The sequence below is a fragment of the Cavia porcellus genome, unplaced genomic scaffold, assembly GCF_034190915.1.
Source record: "Cavia porcellus strain 051 isolate PalLab524CR breed Dunkin Hartley unplaced genomic scaffold, mCavPor4.1 scaffold_6, whole genome shotgun sequence".
Lineage (NCBI taxonomy): Eukaryota > Metazoa > Chordata > Mammalia > Rodentia > Caviidae > Cavia > Cavia porcellus.
The window spans coordinates 27,615,812-27,634,588 of NW_026947489.1; the positions used below are offsets into that span (position 1 = coordinate 27,615,812).

Below are 18,777 nucleotides of genomic sequence, written 5' to 3' on the forward strand. Positions count from 1 at the left end.
TCTCCATTTAATAAATGAGAGAACTGAGGCATAGAGAGGTTAAGAAACTTGCCCAAGCTATGAGTTAATTTATGAAACTCAAATTTGAAGTCCCTAGACCAGTGAGTAGCAAACTGTTTTTTTTTTTTTTTTTGCAAAACTTTTTAGAGCTTTCAGTGATACCAACAGCCTGCTGGGCACGTGTGCTGTAGGTTCACCACTAATCTGTGTGCTCTTTTCCACTGGGTTACAATGCCCCTCAAAATAATGGCCCATTAAAAAGATCATGTATTCAAATGATTTTTTTTTAAATTACAAAAGTTAATTGTTCTTGAATCATAGAAATTACAGCAACAGGGCCTGGGGATTTAGCTCAGCGGCATAAGCGCCTGCCTTGCAAGCACGCAGTCGTGAGTTTGATCCCTGGTACCGATAAAAACGAAAAAGACAAAAAAAAAAAAAAAAGAAATTACAGCAACAACCATGATAATACATTTTAAACCTAATGTTCAGAATTAAAATGTAAATGAAAGTTCAAGTTGTCATTAATCCAAACTAACTTTGAAATCATACCTGATAATTCTGTTTTATATTTTTCTTACTATTTTAAAATAATGTCCTGCTCAGGCCTTAGACCACTCCAAGGCAAGCTAATGTCGATCTGAAGGACTAAAACAAACTTATTTAAACTAGAAATGGGCCTTTGAGGAGTCAAAGCACATAGCAAGCATATGTCTGCAGGTACCTCGTGGTTTCTATCCTTTCTAACTGGTTTATTAAAAGAGCAAAATGAGAAGGCATTTTCTGGGTCGTAGGAGCAGAATTTGTCATAATGGCTATCCATTATCTTGCTGTTGCCTTACTTGTTACAGTCCTGGACTTACTTATTCACATGGTCCTTACTTTTGACCTCAGGCTGCTGTTTATCTGATCAAGGCCTGGTTACTCTGACTATACTCTGGGCCCAGTACTTCTCTAGCTTCCTGCTATCTTCTGCCTAATTTGCCTGTCTATAATAATAGTATTGTGATATGTAGACATTGCTAAGAAATCAATTTCTAATTAGGAATTTAGACCTGGTGACCTTTTTTTCTGTCTCTCCTTACTCCCCTATGTAATTTTGGAAGAGAAGAATATATACTTGTTACTTTTATCTTTCTGAACCAGAAACCCTAGACCCACTTTTCATGGATCCAGACTTGGCATATGGAACTTATACAGGAAGCTGTGGTCATGTAATGCATGCAGTGTGCTGGCAGAAGTAAGTTGTCCCTCTGACATGTTCTTGAAAGAGACTAGGAACAATGAAGTTCACAACAGGCCACAAAAAGGCATGTTTCCTCATGTCTTCTTTCTTTCTATTATTGGAATAATTGAAGCAATATTAATTACTAATCTGCTTGCATGTTACTAAGTATTATAAGCCTTAGGAATTTGTATATAGAGTTATGAATTTAAGATTTTTCAGGGGCAGAGAGTGTACCTCAGTGTTAGAGTACTTGCTTGATGTGTACAGACCCTGAGTTCATACTGCAGCCCTGCAAAAAACAAAATAAAATGAACTATAATAATTCATTATTCCTTTGTTCTTGGTTTCCAAAAGCTAATCATTATATATATCTACAAAAGCAAAAGCTTCTCCTGATCTGAGGTGGTAATCCTTATTTTAAAAAAGTTTTCTGAAAACATGCAAGAACCCTTGAGGAAGGACAAGAAGTCCTAGTTTATCTCAGAATAAATATTCAAAAACATAATTATTTTATATAGACTTTACCCATTTCAACTGGATTAAATTATGTAACTTTTCTTAGATAACTCTCAGTACCGAAGCTGGCCATTGAAAACTGAGGGAAAAGTATCTACAATTATGTCTCCATGCTGTTGAGGAAGGAAATGAGTCAGGAGTCAGTGAAATTACTTTAACTTTATTTGCTGTGATATATATCCTAACTTTCAATCTCTTTTATAATTATAACTTGTGTTTTTGTGTATAAACTCAAAGATATTTATTGGGACAAAAATTCCAAATTTTTTTTTTTTTACTTGGATCAAAACAAAGACATATATGTAGCTCTAGACAGACCTTTCTCTTTGTGATTTCACAGGTACTTTGAAGCTGTGCAGCTAAGCTCTCAGCAGCGTGTGCATGTGGACCTGTTTGACTTGGAGAGTGGAGAGTACCTCTGCCCTCTGTGCAAGTCGCTGTGCAACACTGTGATCCCCATTATCCCTCTGCAACCACAAAAGATAAACAGGTACATGTTTTTGTATGTCTTGGTTTTAATGATGAGATTAAAAGGCTCTTTCTCACCATCAGATTAATGTTTTGTAGCTCTAAGGGCCTTTGTATTAGTTTCTTAAATTCTACTGTTTTTCTAAAGAGCCAAATGCTATAGTTTTAGAGACTGGAAAAAATGATAAAAATGAAAATATTAGATTCATCATATGGCTTTGGATAATATGTGAACATTCAGAACTTTAGAGTCAAACGTGGTTGCACAAGCCTGTAGTCCCAGCAATGAGAGGCTGAGACAGGAGAATCACTCGCAAGTTTGAGGCCAGTCTGCACTACATAGGGAGTTCAAGGCCAGCCTGAGTTACCTACCAAGACCCTGCCTCAAAAAACCAACCAACTAAATACATGCATGTACACACACACACACACACACACACACACACAAAAGCTGGGTATGGTAACACATGCCTATAATCCTAGCAACATTAGAGAAGTTGAGGCAGGAGGATTGTCATGAGTTCAAAGCCAGCTTGACCTATGTATCAAGACCCTGTCTCAGGGGTGAAAGAAAAAGGGTCTTTAAAATTTTTATTTTCTGTTCATCTATAAGTAAAATTTAATAGCAAATTATTTGTTTTTTATGACTACTAGGAGCCTTAATTATATACTTCTATATCGCATTGTCCTCTACATGGTAATAACAGTGTTAGTTATAATTGTTACTTCAATTTCTTTACAACTCAGGAAATTTGTAATGATAAACCTAATTTCTGTTAAAGAAAATAGTTTTGTTAATATTAAAAAGGTGCCTTTAGCTGAGGATGTAGCTCAATAGTAGAACATTTGTCTAGCTCGTATAAGTCCCTGATTTCAGGCTCTAAGACCACAACAACCAAAATATCATTAATGCCTCTTCTAACAAGAGTTCAAAAGTGATATATTTGGGAAGCAGGGTCAGGAGGTAGTTGCTCTAACTCTATTATTTCATGTCATTGGAAAACCTGATTTAGAAATTATCTTTTTCAGTGCATCAAGACATAGGATGTCATCTTTTGAAACAAAACAGTATTAGAAAAGTTTATTGTTCATTTATTGAGTAACTAACATGTTTTAAGCACTCTGCCAAGCACTTACATTATTTTACTCTAGTTCTGATAGTAGTTTCCTAAAGTAGGTACTGTTATTTGCATTTGAAGATAAGAATTTAGAGACAGATCTGGGTTTTTTTTTTTCTTTTTTTTCCTTCCCTCCTCAATTCGAGACAGATCTGATTTGAACCCAAACCTAACACAAAGCCTTGCCTAAGCCTAACTATATACTTGAAGGCAAAGGTAAAATATATCATAATAAAATAAAGTGATTTCCAAGTTCTCGTTAGCCTACAAAGCCTTTTTTATACAATGACTCCCTAAAATAAAGATGATTAAATATGTAAATTATGTAGTCTGTAAAGGAATACTCAGTAGCTTCCTTTCTTGATGTCTTTAAGAATAAATAAGATGTTTCAGGGCAATGTTTTCTTTTTGTCTTTTTCCTTTTTATCGCTACCGGGGATCAAACTCACGACTGCCTGCTTGCAAGGCAGGCGCTTATGCTGCTGAACTAAATCCCCAGCCCCCCAGGGCAATGTTTTCTAAAGACAGAAAACTTATGCTTATGACCAGGGATCTTAGAATCCTGCAACACTTACTTTATAATAATGGTGCATCACTGTGCTATAGGAATAATTTTGTTACTCAGATTCTGAAATGTATAATTATAATTATATATGACATTTTTATGAGGCACTAGAAATTACATAATCTGTTTACTGTTTTGTTTTTTTGAAAATCAATGTGAAGATAATCTAAGATAGTATAAAGTTAACAAAAAACTCCATTAAAACTAACATAATTGGGGCTGGGGATTTAGCTCAGTGACATAAGCATCTGCCTTGCAAGCAGGTGGTGGTGAGTTCGATCCCCAGTGCCGATTAAAAAAAAAAATACTAACGTAATTAAACTATTTAATAAATATTTAAATTTAAAAATTTAAAGCTAAAATGTTAGTATTTTTGAAGAAAATTAGTCTTAGTTGGTCTTAGTGTGTATTCATTTTTGAGAACCAAAAAACTTTCAGAAAACAAAAGTAGCATTAGAAATGCATAGTTTTTCTGTTACCAATAATGAACTAGCTGACAAAGAAGCAGGAAGATAATTTCATTACCAATGCCATCAAAAACAATAAAGTATCTAGGAATCAACTTAACCAAGGAAGTAAAAGACCACTTACAGTGAAAATTACAAAAACTCTAGAAAAAGAAATTAACAAGGTATTAGAAGATTGAAAAATCTCCCATATTCATGAATCAAAGAATTAATATTAAAATAACTCATGTTTCCAGAAGTGATTTACAGATTCAGTGTAATCCTCATTAAAATTCCATTGGCATTCTTAATAGCACTAAAGAAGACAATCCTGCAGTTCCTACAGGAACACAAAAGACCCAGAATAGCCAAAGCAATCGTAAGCAAAAAGAGCATGGCTGAAGGCATCGTAATACTTGATTTCAAATTATACGTACTACAAAGTCAGAGTAACAACAGTATGGTTCTGGCACACAAATAGACCAGTGGCATAAAATAGAGGACACTGACCACAGCTACACCCTTCTGATTCTTGATAAAGGATTCAAAAACATATGTTAGAAAAAGACAGCATCCTCAAAAACCCAGGCAGTATCAAACGCCATAAGTTTAGAACGTAAAGAACAGCACATGCCTGGAGGAAAGGAGGAAAGACCCAGAGCATGAAGAGCTTATGACCTTTTAAGACAAGGTCTTAAAAATTAGAATTTTTAAATTTTATGTAGGATGGTAAACCACTGGAGGATTTTGAACAAGGGTATAATTTCTGACTTACTGTTTTCAAAGTGTCCCCTAGCTGCTAAATTATGATTTCATACTTAATAATGAAACAGGAATAGAAGTAGAAAGACCAGTAGTTCAGGTGAAGGATGATGTGACATGGACCAGGGTAAGAGGTAGCAGCAGAAAGAAGTGATCACCTTGGGATACATTTAGAAAGCAAATCTGTAAAAGTAGCTAGTAAATTAGAGAAGCCAGTGAACCTAGTTTTTTACCTAAATACTAGAATGGTATTTTCATTTACTACCATCATTATTTTTGGGTGGTGTCTTGCTGCATGTACTTTTAAAATTCCTCCCTTTCTCTCAAAAAAACTGTATTTTTATTTCTTGTTTTGTTTTGTTTTGTTTTGGTGCTGGGGATCCAATTCACAATTTCATACTTGCTAGGCAGACACTTGTGCCACTGAGCCATATCCCCACAAAAAAACTGTATTTTTAAACACAGATTTCAGTAGTCCAGGACATTAATCTTAGAGAAATTTAACATCTTGGTAGGGGCATTTATTCAAGGAAAGAATGTAAGTCTAGCCCTTCAGGTTGACTGTGGACAGGTGAATTAAATAATATTTAAACGTTATTTTTTTCAGTGAGAATGCAGAAGCTCTTGCTCAACTTTTGACCTTGGCACGGTGGATACAGACTGTTCTGGCCAGAATATCAGGTTATAAAATGAAACATACCAAAGGTTTGGTTAAATTTATATTGTTTTATCTATGTGAAAATCTTTATAAAAATATTATGCTAAAATATAGTTTGCCAGTATGGATTTGTTGAGTATTATGAAATAGAGTTTTTTGAGGTAAGGACTTAAGTTTTGTCTTACATCAGTTTACTCAGTTCAGTCATGTTTCATACTGGGATACAGAATAGCATTAATCTGGAGTCAGACAACCATTTACATTTTTGATCCTTACTGGCCATGAGTTCTTGGGCAAATTACTTAATGCTTTCCATGATTCAACTTTTTTTTTTTTTTTTTTTTTTTGTAATTTTGTTTGTTTGTTTGAGACAGAGTCTGGCTATGTAGTTCAGGCTGTCCTTGAACTTCTTATGTATGCCAGATTGGCCTTGAACTCACAGGGGTCTTCCTGCCTCAGCTTCCCGAGTACTGGGATTATAGGTATATGCCACCACACTTGGCTCAACTTTTTTATTTGGGAAATGGAAATGATAATACATAGTTAATTGATTAAAGAATTAATGGACTAATTATATATTTGGGGTTCTTTTATTTTCCTTCCTTTCTAATACTGAAGATTGAGCCCAAAGCCTTTATACCGAGCTATATTCCCAGCCTTTAAAATTTTTTATTTTGAGATACATGCCTACTATTACTGTACCAAATTACCCAGGCTAGGCTTGAACTGGCAATCCTCTTGCATCTGATTCCCAGACTGCTGGGATTATGACATGTACCACCATGTCTAACTTGTTACTGTCATTTTTCAAAAGCTGTACATATGATATTCATATACAGAAAAGAATAATATCATCCAAATTTTATCAGTGGTTATCTGGGTTATCTACTCAGATAGAGAAAATAAAGATGATTGTTCATTGCTTAGTGACATTTTCTGAATTTTCTAAAATTATAACATATACTTTTAAAAGCTAAACTAAAATGTCTGATTAAACACATTAATGATTTTTCTTTCTTTTTGCTTTTAATATGTAAGGAGAAAACCCAGTCATTCCTATATTGTTTGATCAAGGGATGGGAGATTCTACTTTGGAGTTTCATTCTATCCTGAGTTTTGGAGTTCAGTCTTTGTAAGTATCTGATTAATTATGTTTTTATACGGTTGTAAAATTAAAGAGTAGGAACTGTTCTATATTTACTGTTCTTCCTTTATTATTTATAAAATTATTCTTTTATCCCATTTTAATTTCCTTCTCCATGAAATTTTACTTGTGTGCGTGTATGTATTATTGGAGATTGAACCCAGGACCTCTCAAATGCTAGACAAGTGCTCTTTCATATTGCTGTATACCCAGCCCAAAAATAATAAGTCCTTTGTGATTTTAAAGCACTATGTACTAGGCTAGACCATCCTCTAAATAACCATTTTGATCAACCAAAAAAAAATGCCAATTTTAGCCTGACATGGTGGTGTGCACCTAAAATCTCAGAACTTGGTAAACAAAGTAGGAGGATTGTTACAGGTTTGAGGCCAGCCTGGGCTAAACAGTAAGTTCAAGAGTAGCCTGAATTACATAGTGAGACCTGCCTAAAGACAACAAATAAACAAATAAAAACACAAAATGCCTCAAGAAGACCAAAATTTAAGAGATTTCACTTAAATCTTCATCTAGTTTGCTGTTATTTTTTTTAAATTATTGGTACAATTCAGATATATATGATGCTCAAATTCATCTTATAATTTGTACTTTTACATGACATAACTTGATTCTGTTTTTTCTATTCCCCTCCCTTGAGCCCCTCTTCCCCTCCTTATTTATAAGTTTGTTTCCATTTCTCCCTTGCTTTCTTGGTTTTTTTTCTTTTCCCTTTCTTCCTTTCCCTCTCCCTTCTCCATAATTCCCCTTCCCATTTGAACATTTTCATCCTGTTTCATAATATCTTTTGTCCTTATTTACACTTTTGGTTTCTCACATCAGAGAAACAATGCAATATTTACACATGTGTGTCCAATTTATTCCACTTAAGAGTATGGTCTCAAGATGCATCCATTTAAATGTGTCAGGCGTATTCATCTTATTTCAGAGTAATACTCTATTGTATAAAAAATTATCTTTTTTATCCATTCACCAATTGATGGGCACTTGGGGCTCTCTCCTAAGATTTAGCGATAGCTATTATGAACTGTGCCAGTATATACATAGGTGTGCATATATCACTGTGTAGTATGATATTTTCAATTCTTGTGGGAAGGTATCCAGGAGGAAATGGCGAGATCAAATGGAACCTTGAGTCCTAGTTTTTTGAGGAATCTCCACACTGATTTCCAGAGTGGTTGTACCAGTCTGCACTTACATCAACAGTAAAGAAGGATTCCTTTTTCCCCACAGCCCCCCCCCCCAGTGTTTGTTATTGGTTGATTTCTTGGTAATAGTTGTTCTTTTTGGATGCTGTTACTTTCTGAATAGTCTCAGTTTTTAACCCCAATATACTCCTAAGTTTTCATGGATGTGAGCCTGAAACAGTGGCCTCTGCAGCTACTTCTTAAACTTACTAGAAAGGTACATGATGATGATTCATCGAAACATATAATGTACCCTAACTGAATATTAGTATTTTATGAAGATGGTAATCGAGAATACTTTTTACTAATTTTAACTCTTCTGTATTTCAACTGCCCCTTACTACTGAAAGTACTACATGGTCTTATCTGACATGCGTACCAAGGACATGAACACACAAACATAGACATATTCAACCACTATCAACGCTATAGTACTTCCTGGTCCCTTTTCCAAACCCCAAAACTTGTTAGAGCAGATCTGATTCCTCTGAATTTTAATCCTTATCTGCCCATTGTATCTCTTACTTGAATCTGAACACTTCTGGCTGTGATCTCTTAACTGTAAGTTCTGCCTTTCCAAAGTCCTATTTTGTTTCATTGGATAATTCTTCTATAGAGGTACTAGTTTGGCTCTGTCAAAGAACAATTATGTCAAAAGGAGTTAAAATTGTTCGATTGCTTTGATACCTCACAGAACTTCTTAAGAAGTAGCCCTCTTACTAATTTTTTAGGTGCCTGGGTTTTGAAGTTTTTTTGTTTTTTATTACATTTGCAGTACATAATCATTACATTCTTGAGGGAAGTTGGGACCTCTACATAACACATCTAAAATCTGTTTTCATTTCCTCATCTCCCTCCTCATTCCCTCCATCTCTTGATGTATCCACTTAGAATAATCAATCTCCCTACTTTCTATCATTTGTCTTATATTCTGCTCTACTTATATTTTGGGTTTCTCATGTAAAAGAAACCATGTGCTATTTAAGCTTGTGTGCCTGATTTCAGTTAATGTGGTTTCAAGATACTTTCCTTTTCCTACAAATGACTCAAATTTGTCCTTCTTTATGGCAGAGTAGTGCTCCATTGTGTTTCAGTATCACATTTTTATTCTCCATCTGTTGATGAACATATAACTGCTTCCAACATGTAGCTGTTATGAATTGTGCTGTTATAACATGGGTAGTTGTATAGCACTCTAATAGGATGTCTTTAACTGTTGGGGAAGATACCTTACCTTCTCCTTCTAGGTGATTGTCTCATCCAGGACTAGGTCAGTTGGTTATTTGCACCTCTGCTGCCCTTTTTCAAGGGAAAGAAAAATGTAAAACCAACTGGGAGTTGGCAAATGGTTATGTCCTGGCAATGGCTTGCTGCATCATCTCCTCTTCTCTTCCCAGGCATGGCTTTGTCAACAGTCAGGTTAGTTGGTTGGTTGGTTAGTTGGCTTGGCACCTCTGCTGCCCCATGTAAGGGGAAACAAAATGCAGAGCCAACTTGGAATTGGTGAATGACCACAGCCAGTGTGTGGAATCCACAGGCATGGAGTTGATGTTCTTTACAAGATTATTATATAAGTTTTCCTTGTTTTATTTTTAGGATCAAGTATTCTAATAGTATCAAGGAAATGGTCATTCTCTTTGCCACAACAGTGTATAGAATTGGACTCAAAGTGCCTCCTGATGAAATGGATCCTCGTGTCCCCATGATGACGTGGAGCACATGTGCTTTCACTATCCAGGCAATTGGTAAAACCTAAGAAAAGTGACTTATATGTTTCCATGAAACAGAATTAACACTGATTGCCCAAATGTTCTTTCTTCAATTTTTTCTCCCACAATTTGACGTGTTTCAAGGCCTACTAGTATTTCAGTATTGTAGTCTAATCTATTTCTATTAGGTTTGAAAATTTTTACATTGATCTCTTATTAACTACCATAGTGGCCACACGCAACATAAGTTAAAAGTATTTTAGAGGAAATGAATCTGATCTTTGCGGAGGGTAGGAGGCACAGAGGGCAGAGAAGGGGAATAAAAGAATTAAGATGCGTTATATATACCTGTACCAATTCCTCACAGTGATTGTAATCATTATGTACTATAAACATGTAGTAATTGTTTAAACTGTCAAAATTTTAAAGGATTAATACAAAGCATACTAAATTAAAAATAATTGACAAATTAAGCTAGGTAGGGTGGCATATACTTATAGACCCAGCACTCGAGAGCCTGAGACAAAAGAAGCACTACAAATTTGAAGCCAGCCTGGGTTAGTAACATAGTGAGTTCAAGTTCAGCCTGAATTATATAGTGAGACCCTGTCTCAAAAAAAAAAAAAAAAAAAAAACCTGTATACACACACACACATATATAAAAGCTACCAGATGAAGAATCAACTCAGAAATCTGCAGAAATTTTTCTTTATTACTAAAAATGGAAATCAGAATCACCTAAAAAAACATTACCAGAAGAAAGGAAATAAGTCTGAGATGATCAGAAGAGACAGATTAGCAAGTAGAAACTAACAAGGCCTGAAAGAAAGCTTTCTTTCAAAATGTTTTCTAGGACGAGGGGTGGTAGGACATGCCTGTTATCCCCTCTGCAAATTCAAAGCCAGCCTAAACTACACAGCGAGACCTTATCTAACAAAAAGACAAACAAACAAAAAACAAAACACTTTTTGATATTGGAAATTTTCTCTAGAAAAGCAAAGCAGTGAAGGATCTCTTTAGGTTTTTTGCTTTCTTCCTTATTGTTGCTTTTTTCTGCTACTGGGGATTTGAACCCAGGGGCCTTGTACATGCTACGCAAATACTGTCACTGAGCTATAACTCCAGCCATTTTCATTTATTTTGAGACAGAATTTCACTAAATTGCCTATGTCTTGAACTTGAGAACTTCCTATCTCAGGTTCCCATGTAGCCAGGATTACAGGTGTGCCCTACCCTGCCTGGCCTCTCTTAGGTTTTTAAATTAGCAACTTTGCTTATTATAGTTATAAAATATAATACTGTATAGAAGACATTAAGAACAATAATTCTCTTATATCATCTTTAAGTCACTTTAGATCTCCCTTTTCCATTATATAATTTTATCTTTTTAATGGTGTCTACTATATTTTCTTCACTATATATATTTTTGTACAATACATTTATTTCATAATTTGAATTAAGTAGCACAGAGCCACTTTGTGCCTCAAACCTTCCTATATCAGTTTCTGAACAGATTTTAGGAGTCATTGCCAAAAGTTTTTGGGACTTAAATCATGGGTATAGGATAATATAGTGGTTTATATTTACCATGAATAAGTAAAATGAGAAACTGGAAAAATGAGATTTTTTTTTTTTTTTGAAAAATGAGATTTAAATAGAATAGAATCTGAACAAATTGATAAGAAATGTAATGATGGTTAGTCAGTACTTCACATTTTATCTTTGAGAAAACAAGCATAAGGAATCAGGCATTTATATTTAGCCCTTGAATATTAAAAAGGAGATAAGAAATTCACTAGCGATTGTACTGAGTCTGCATGTATTGTACTGTAGTGTAGTAACTGGATTCTGATTGTTAGTATAATATTACCTTGTGTTTGCTGTAGTTTTTTTTTTTCCACTGAGACTTTTTTTTTAGTTGACAAATGAAATTGTACTGGATACAACATAATGTTTTGAAGAACAGTATATATACTGTGGGAAGGATCATCCAAGCTAGTTAACAAATATGTTACCTCACGTAGTTATTTTTGTGGGAAAATCTGCTTTATTTTTAGTGTAACTGGCTAACTTATCTTATTCTTTTTGGGGATGATGAAAACTGTACTGGATATGTTGTCATAAGGAAATAGATTAGGAATCAAAATAAATTAGCCTTTATTACTGTTCATTCAGAAAAATAAAAAACATAAAATAAACTTTCCATGTTCAGAGATATATCTACTGCCAAAGATCTGTGAAAATGAAATTATTAGCAATAAATATCCTGGCCAGCAAAGCAAAAAGTATTTCAGATTCCATGTTTTGGACTGGAGGTATAACTCAGTGGCACAGCACCTTCCTGGGAAGCACAGGGTCCTGAGTTCTATTCCTGGTTACCCCCCACCCAATTCCACTGTTTTGCTATTTGCAATTTCATCTTCATTTTTCTATTCATTTATTGTAATTATTTTTAAACTTTAGTTAAAAGAGCAATAAAGTTGCTTATACGTATTCTGTGAAATAGATTATATACAAAAAATACTTTTTAAAATTTTGTATATAAAAGTAAGTTAAAAAGCCAAAAAAAAACCAAACAAACAAACAAACCAGTCTGCCATGTTTTTCCCAAACATTCTTTTTCAATTGCTGTTGTTATTTTGTTGTTTTTGTCTTTTGAGCAGGATATTGCTGTGTAGTCCAGCTGGCAATGAATTCACTGTGTAGCTCCAGCTGGCCTCTAACTCATGGCAATCTTCCTGCCTCAGCCTCCTGACTGCTAGGATCACAGGCATGTGCCACCACACCCAGCTCTACACATTCTTTATAAATTGCCACAGAAGCCGGGCGTGGTGGCTCACACCTGTAATCCCAGCACTCAGGAGGCTAAGGTGGGAGGATCCTTGGAAGTTCGAGACCAGCCTGCGCTACAAAGTGAGCTCAAAGCCAGCCTGAACTGCATAGCGAGACCCCTTCTCAAAAAGACAAAAAAAAAAAATTGCCACAGGATCTGTATTATTTGTGTAGTAATTTATAAGTTGTCTACATTTGCTTTTCTAATATTCTCTCAAAACTTAGAAAATGTTGGCACTGACTTTGAAGTGGTAAAATAGGTAAAATACAAATTATCTGATCAAAAATATAATTAAAGAATATCTAGTAGAAGCTAAAAACACTATACAACTGTAGCAGTACTCTGGATTTATCATTTTTATGTTTTTGTTATATTTTAAGAAAACCTATTGGGAGATGAACTCTGGATTTATCATTTTTATGTTTTTGTTATATTTTAAGAAAACCTATTGGGAGATGAAGGAAAGCCTCTTTTTGGAGCACTTCAAAATAGGCAGGTATGTATGTTCCAGCAGGATTCACATACTTTTTGGAATGACTTTTTTTTTTAAAGGAATTACATAGTTAATTTATCATTTTTTAAAACTTCACCTTTTTTAAATAGAGTAACAGAATTGTTTAGGGTAAAAAAGGAGCTGCTTCAATATCATGAAAAATGGAACAGTCAGTTGTGCATATCCAAAGCTTACTCAGCATCAATGGTTGAATGTGTTTCAGGTGATACTTTTCTCCCCTTCTCTGTCCTTTGCCAAATAGTAGCCTGGTATCGCCTTGGTTTTCCTGCTGCACTGATTTTGCACTGTTGTATAAAAGCAAGTGTTGATGCTGCCTTACCTCCTCACAAATCATCACACTGAATTTAAGAGGGAAACTGCATTGACTGATTGAGGCCCAGGAGTATACTCGTGCCTCAAGCCTAAGCCTTGTTGTTACAGGCAGCTGTGGAAAACCATCCTCAAGAAAGCTCAGTAGCCTCATTGAAGACAAAATAGGCAGTTGAGGGATTTCTAGACCATGTCTTCTAGCCATTTTCTCTCTCTCTCTCTCTCTCTCTCTCTCTCTCTCTCTCTCTCTCTCTCTCTCTCTCTCGTGTGTATGTGTTATTCAAGACAAGGACTCACTGTATATCCCAGGCTAGCTTTAAACTCACAGCAATTCTCCTGCCTCAATCTCCCATATAATAGATTGCAGGAATGTGCCACCATGCCTGGCTCTGTCTTATTTTTCTGACACCTGACACAGGACTAAGTCTATAATGCACTTTCCTGTAATTTCCATCCTGCTGTTTGAGAATCAGATACATTTCAGTTTTTCAGAAGTTTTCATATAGAATTTCTAGAAATACATTAGCACAGGATCAATACAACCAGACCAAAGGACACTGAATGAAATGAACATTTAAATGAAAATCAAGTTGCTCTTTAATACTTGTCATGAAAATATTGATTAAACGTTTATTAAGACCCTAAAACCTTTCAGGTATTAAGGATATTATAGCTGAGCATAGTGGCACGCACCTATAATCCCAGCACTCTAAAGGCTGAGGCAAGGAGGATCACTGCAGATTTGAGGCCAGCCTGAAATAGTGAAACCTTGTCTCAAAAAGACAGAAAAGAAAATTATTGTAGTTAGGTACATACCTTCAATCCCAGAACTCAGGAGACTGAGGCAGTAGGATTGTGAGTTCAAGGCAAACCTGAATTACAAAATGAGACTGTGTCTCAAAAAAAAATAGAATATTATAATTTGAATGTAAAATATATAATGATTCTGTAACTAATTCTGACAGCCTAGTGTTGTTTTTAATAGTGATGGTCATATAATATTATTTTCCCTCTCTTACAATCTAGCACAATGGCCTGAAAGCATTAATGCAGTTTGCAGTTGCACAGAGAGTTACCTGTTCTCAGGTCCTGATACAGAAACATCTGGTTCGTCTCCTATCAGGTAAGGTCTTTTCTGAATTATTGTGTTGTATTTTTCTACTGCATTTCTGGCACTGTGTTTTTATTAGAAAGCAACATGCTATTCTCATTTTGAGCACTGGTAAAATCTTACTGCCTACTGGAGTCTTACCAAAAATAAATAAAATGTATAGCTGCTTCTCTAACACTTGCAATTTTATTTTAAAAACCAGATATTTTCCAAATGTTTTCAGCTTGTATTCCTTATCAAACTAGAATCCACAACCACTAACATTTGTATATACACACTTTATTTAGGCAAATCGCTTAGATAGATCATTTTAAAATATATCTAATTTTTCTGATTTTCTTGCATTCTAACAAGGTAGAAATTTACATATGGGCTCATCTGATGCTCTCAATTCATATAAAAACAAAAAGGACACAAGGTTCCACGAACATAGAATGATTTTGCTTGCATTTGTTAACATGCATTTCCATTTAGGCATTTGAAGCCTGTAACAAAGTCTCCCCCTAAACCCAAACAGGGCTCCTTGTAATTTGATTTATTCTTATATCTAAAATGTCACAGATAGGACTTTTAGCTTATACTTCCCAGATATCACTCTACAAAAAAAGAGTTATTTAGGTTATTTAAGCTTTAAAGCTAGTGTTCTGCTAACTAGGGGTCACTTTTTTCTAACAAAGTTGAGCAGCAGCTTTACCTTGAAAATCTGTTGAGGCAGGAAACTTTCCTCCTTGTTAACATCCATAAACTCCCTAGAAATTTGATAAGAAGGTGTTCTGCCCACTCTGGTGATGTGAGGACTCCATAGCTCTGTCCAAAGTTGTTACCTGGCGCTCAGCAGAACATGTCCTAAGCTTTCATGTTTTCAAATTAACTTTCAGCTATTTCCTGAATTAGTTCATGTTGTTAGAAATCTAATATTGGGGCCTGGGATTTAGCTCAGTGACCAAGAGCCTGCCTGGCAAGCGCAAGCAAGGTCATGAGTTCAGTTTCTGGTATGGAAGAAAGGAAAGAAGGGAGGGAGGGAGTGTAGGAAGAAGGAAGGAAGGAAGGAAGGAAGGAAGGAAGGAAGGAAGGAAGAAAGAGAAAGAATATAATATTGAAGTTATTCTCTCACAAGTTTTTCCTTTTTTTCCTTCTTTCTGTTACTATTTTCTTCTTTCTTTTTAATCAGTTTTATAGACTCAAAATTTTCTATATGTTGTACATGTCTTTCGGTTTGTAGGACCTCTTCCTATGATCAAAGTTTATCATATTTGTATATTTATATTTTGCTTTTTAATCTTTAGCTATCTCATTTCAATCCTCATTTAAACATTTTGATTTACTTAGGATTTCTAGATAGTTTCACTACTCTGCACTTTACATTATGGGGTTTATAATGTGTAACTCAAGGCAAACATCAAAGCAGGAATATCACAAAGGACAGAGACTAAGATGACTATCACTGTTTATCAGTACTAATAATTTCTAATGAACTCATTTCTTTCTTTTTTAGTACCAGGAATCAAACTCAAGACCTTGCGCTTGCCAGGCAGATGTTTATGCCGCTAAGCTATTTATCCTCAGCCATAATAAACTAATTTCTACAGATGAAAAATAATTTCCATAGTTTATGATCCCAATACTTTTACTAGTGTCGGGACCATAAACTGTAGAAAGAAGTATACAATACAGTCACTTCCATGATAAGACTTAAAATTGAGTGAAAGAACCAGACCTTTATAAATGTGCACATTATAAATAGCCAAATGCCCAGTGTGTACTTTGCAAATGCATACTCTAAAAGTTGAGAAAAGGAAGAGAACGGTGCATCAGAAATAAGCTAAAAGGAGAAAAGACAGCATTCCAATGGCAGGGATAATTTGAACAGAGATGAAGGAGATCAGAAAGCATGTGGTATATTCAAATAAACATGTTTGATAAGAGTATTTATACCTATATATAGAGAAGCATGATTTCACTTTGATAAAAATAGGATATTAAATGATCCAGCAAGAAGTTTGGATTTGCTAGGGATTTTTTTTTTTTTTTTTTTTTTTTTTTTTTTTTTTGTCTTTTTCCTTTTTATCGGTACCGGGAATCGAACTCACGACTGCCTGCTTTCAAGGCAGGCGCTTATGCCACTGAGCTAAACCCCAGCCCCCTTGCTAGGGATTTACCTCAGTGGCTTAAGCACCTGCCTGGCAAGCGTGAGATCATGAGTTCAATCCCCAGTACCAAAAAAAAGAAATTTGAACTTTATTCTTTGGATATTGGAAATTTTTGAAGTTTTCAACATCGATTTTTTCTTTTTTCTTTTTTTTTTTTTACCGGTACCAGGGATCAAATTCACGACCACGCGCTTGCAAGGCAGGCACTTATGCCACTGAGCAAAATCCCTAGCCCCCTCAAAAATGATTTTTAAGACTAGTTTGATATCATACGTAGGCTTGGATTGAAGGAAAGAAAAGGTAGAAGTAATATTTATCCTGAATATAGTGAGGAGTTAGGAAAGGAATCAGGCTGGCCTGAACTAAGTGAATAAGAAAAAATTTGAGAAAAAAAAAGAAAGAAATTCCAGAATAAAGAGCTATTTTGTGTGTAAGGTAATGAATATTATTTTATATGTTGATGTGCAGCACCAATAAGAGCACCCACTGCTGACTCTGCTAGACAGTGTGCTATGTTCTTATTATATGATCACTTTTCTTCAAGTCCTCATTATTCCTGTTTATCTCTTTTATGAGGGCAGGTGTGGGGCACAGGGAAGTTACATGGTTTGTTTGTGGTCATAATCCTAGTATGAAACAGAACTAACATTTGAGCCCAAGTTTTACCCTAGGCCCATATTTTCCCTGCTTTATTGCATAAACTTCACTGACATATTTAATTTAGTATAAAGGAGTGGTTTTTAGGCAGTAGATAAAATGAAAATAAGCCTGCTAAAGTGGACTTCTGGTTTCATACCACTTTTTAAAGGTTTTTGAAACGGGGTCTTGCTCTGTAGTTCAGTGTGAAATCACTGTGTAGTCCAAGCTGGCTTCAAACTCATGGTGATCCTCCTTCCTCAATCTCCCAAGTGCTTGTTACAGGAATGAGCCACTATGCCCAGCTCAACGGAATTTTAAAATGTGTATTTTCAGTAACCAGAAAAAAACATTTCAGAATCATCTTTAAGAAAATTCAATGACAGAATATTCCATTGACTAAAAAGGTGATGGAAATCAGTTCTCAAGGGGTTAAGAGTTTTTTTTAAGTACTATAAGAATAAAATGAGGGGGGGCTGGGGATTTAGCTCAGTGGCATAAGCGCCTGCCTTGCAAGCAGGCAGTCATGAGTTCGATCCCTGGTACCAATAAAAAGGAAAAAGACAAAAAAAAGAATAAAATGAGGGTCAGGGATAAACCTTAGTGGCTCAGTGCCTGCCTGGCAAGTGCAAGGTCATGGGTTTGCTTCCTGGTATCAGTGGGAGGGATAGAGAGAGAGAGAAAGAGAGAGAGAGAAGAGAGAGAATAAAGTGGGTTGCGATCCAGAGAAGAAAATAAAGTAGTGTCATGAATATGTAAATTTATATTTATATATATATATATATATATATATCAAGCACTTGTCCCAGCACTCAGGAGGATTGTCATGAAAGCCAGCCTGCACTACATGGGAGACTTTGTCTCAAAAAAATAAATAAATAAAAGTATATATGTGTGTGTGTGTATATATCAAAAATAGTACTGAATTTTTTTGTTTCTTACGATGGTACTGGTGTCTGAATCCAAGCTCTTCACACTGAGCTACATGCCAGACCTTTATTTTTTATTTTGAGACAGGCTCTCACTAAGTCACTGAGTTGTCCAGTCTTGGCTCAATCTTCCAGTCCTCTGCTTCAGGCCTGGGCCACTATACTTACCTCTAAAAATGTTTAATATGAGCAGATGAGACCTAGAAATGGCAAATGATTTGTTAGGGTCACACCGCAAGTTAATGGCAAACCCTTGTGGTTATTTCAGTCTATTTAATAATATAGCCAATATTAATCACACTTACTGAGTGGTACTCTATCCCAAGCTTAGGATAAATCCTTAAAATACATGTATTAATGAACCTGTCAACATTTTTATAAATACTGTATACTTGAGAAATTAAGACACTTTCTTATGTGAAATTTGAGAACATACTCATTAGTGAAATGAATAAGGCAACACATGTGTAAACATCACC

General features: G+C 35.2%; 1 protein-coding gene across 2 annotated transcripts in view; it reads left to right on the top strand.

Moving 5' to 3' along the window:
- The window catches only part of Ubr1 (ubiquitin protein ligase E3 component n-recognin 1), a 173,725-nt gene that overhangs the window by 121,716 nt on the left and 33,232 nt on the right, over positions 1 to 18,777 (top strand). For both annotated transcript variants that reach the window (XM_063249551.1, XM_003475450.5), the window contains exons 31-37: positions 1,147 to 1,240; positions 2,085 to 2,234; positions 5,711 to 5,808; positions 6,800 to 6,893; positions 9,704 to 9,852; positions 13,090 to 13,145; positions 14,499 to 14,595. In XM_063249551.1, coding sequence (XP_063105621.1) covers positions 1,147 to 1,240; positions 2,085 to 2,234; positions 5,711 to 5,808; positions 6,800 to 6,893; positions 9,704 to 9,852; positions 13,090 to 13,145; positions 14,499 to 14,595 — 738 coding nt within the window. The remainder of the gene's footprint in view (positions 1 to 1,146; positions 1,241 to 2,084; positions 2,235 to 5,710; positions 5,809 to 6,799; positions 6,894 to 9,703; positions 9,853 to 13,089; positions 13,146 to 14,498; positions 14,596 to 18,777) is intronic.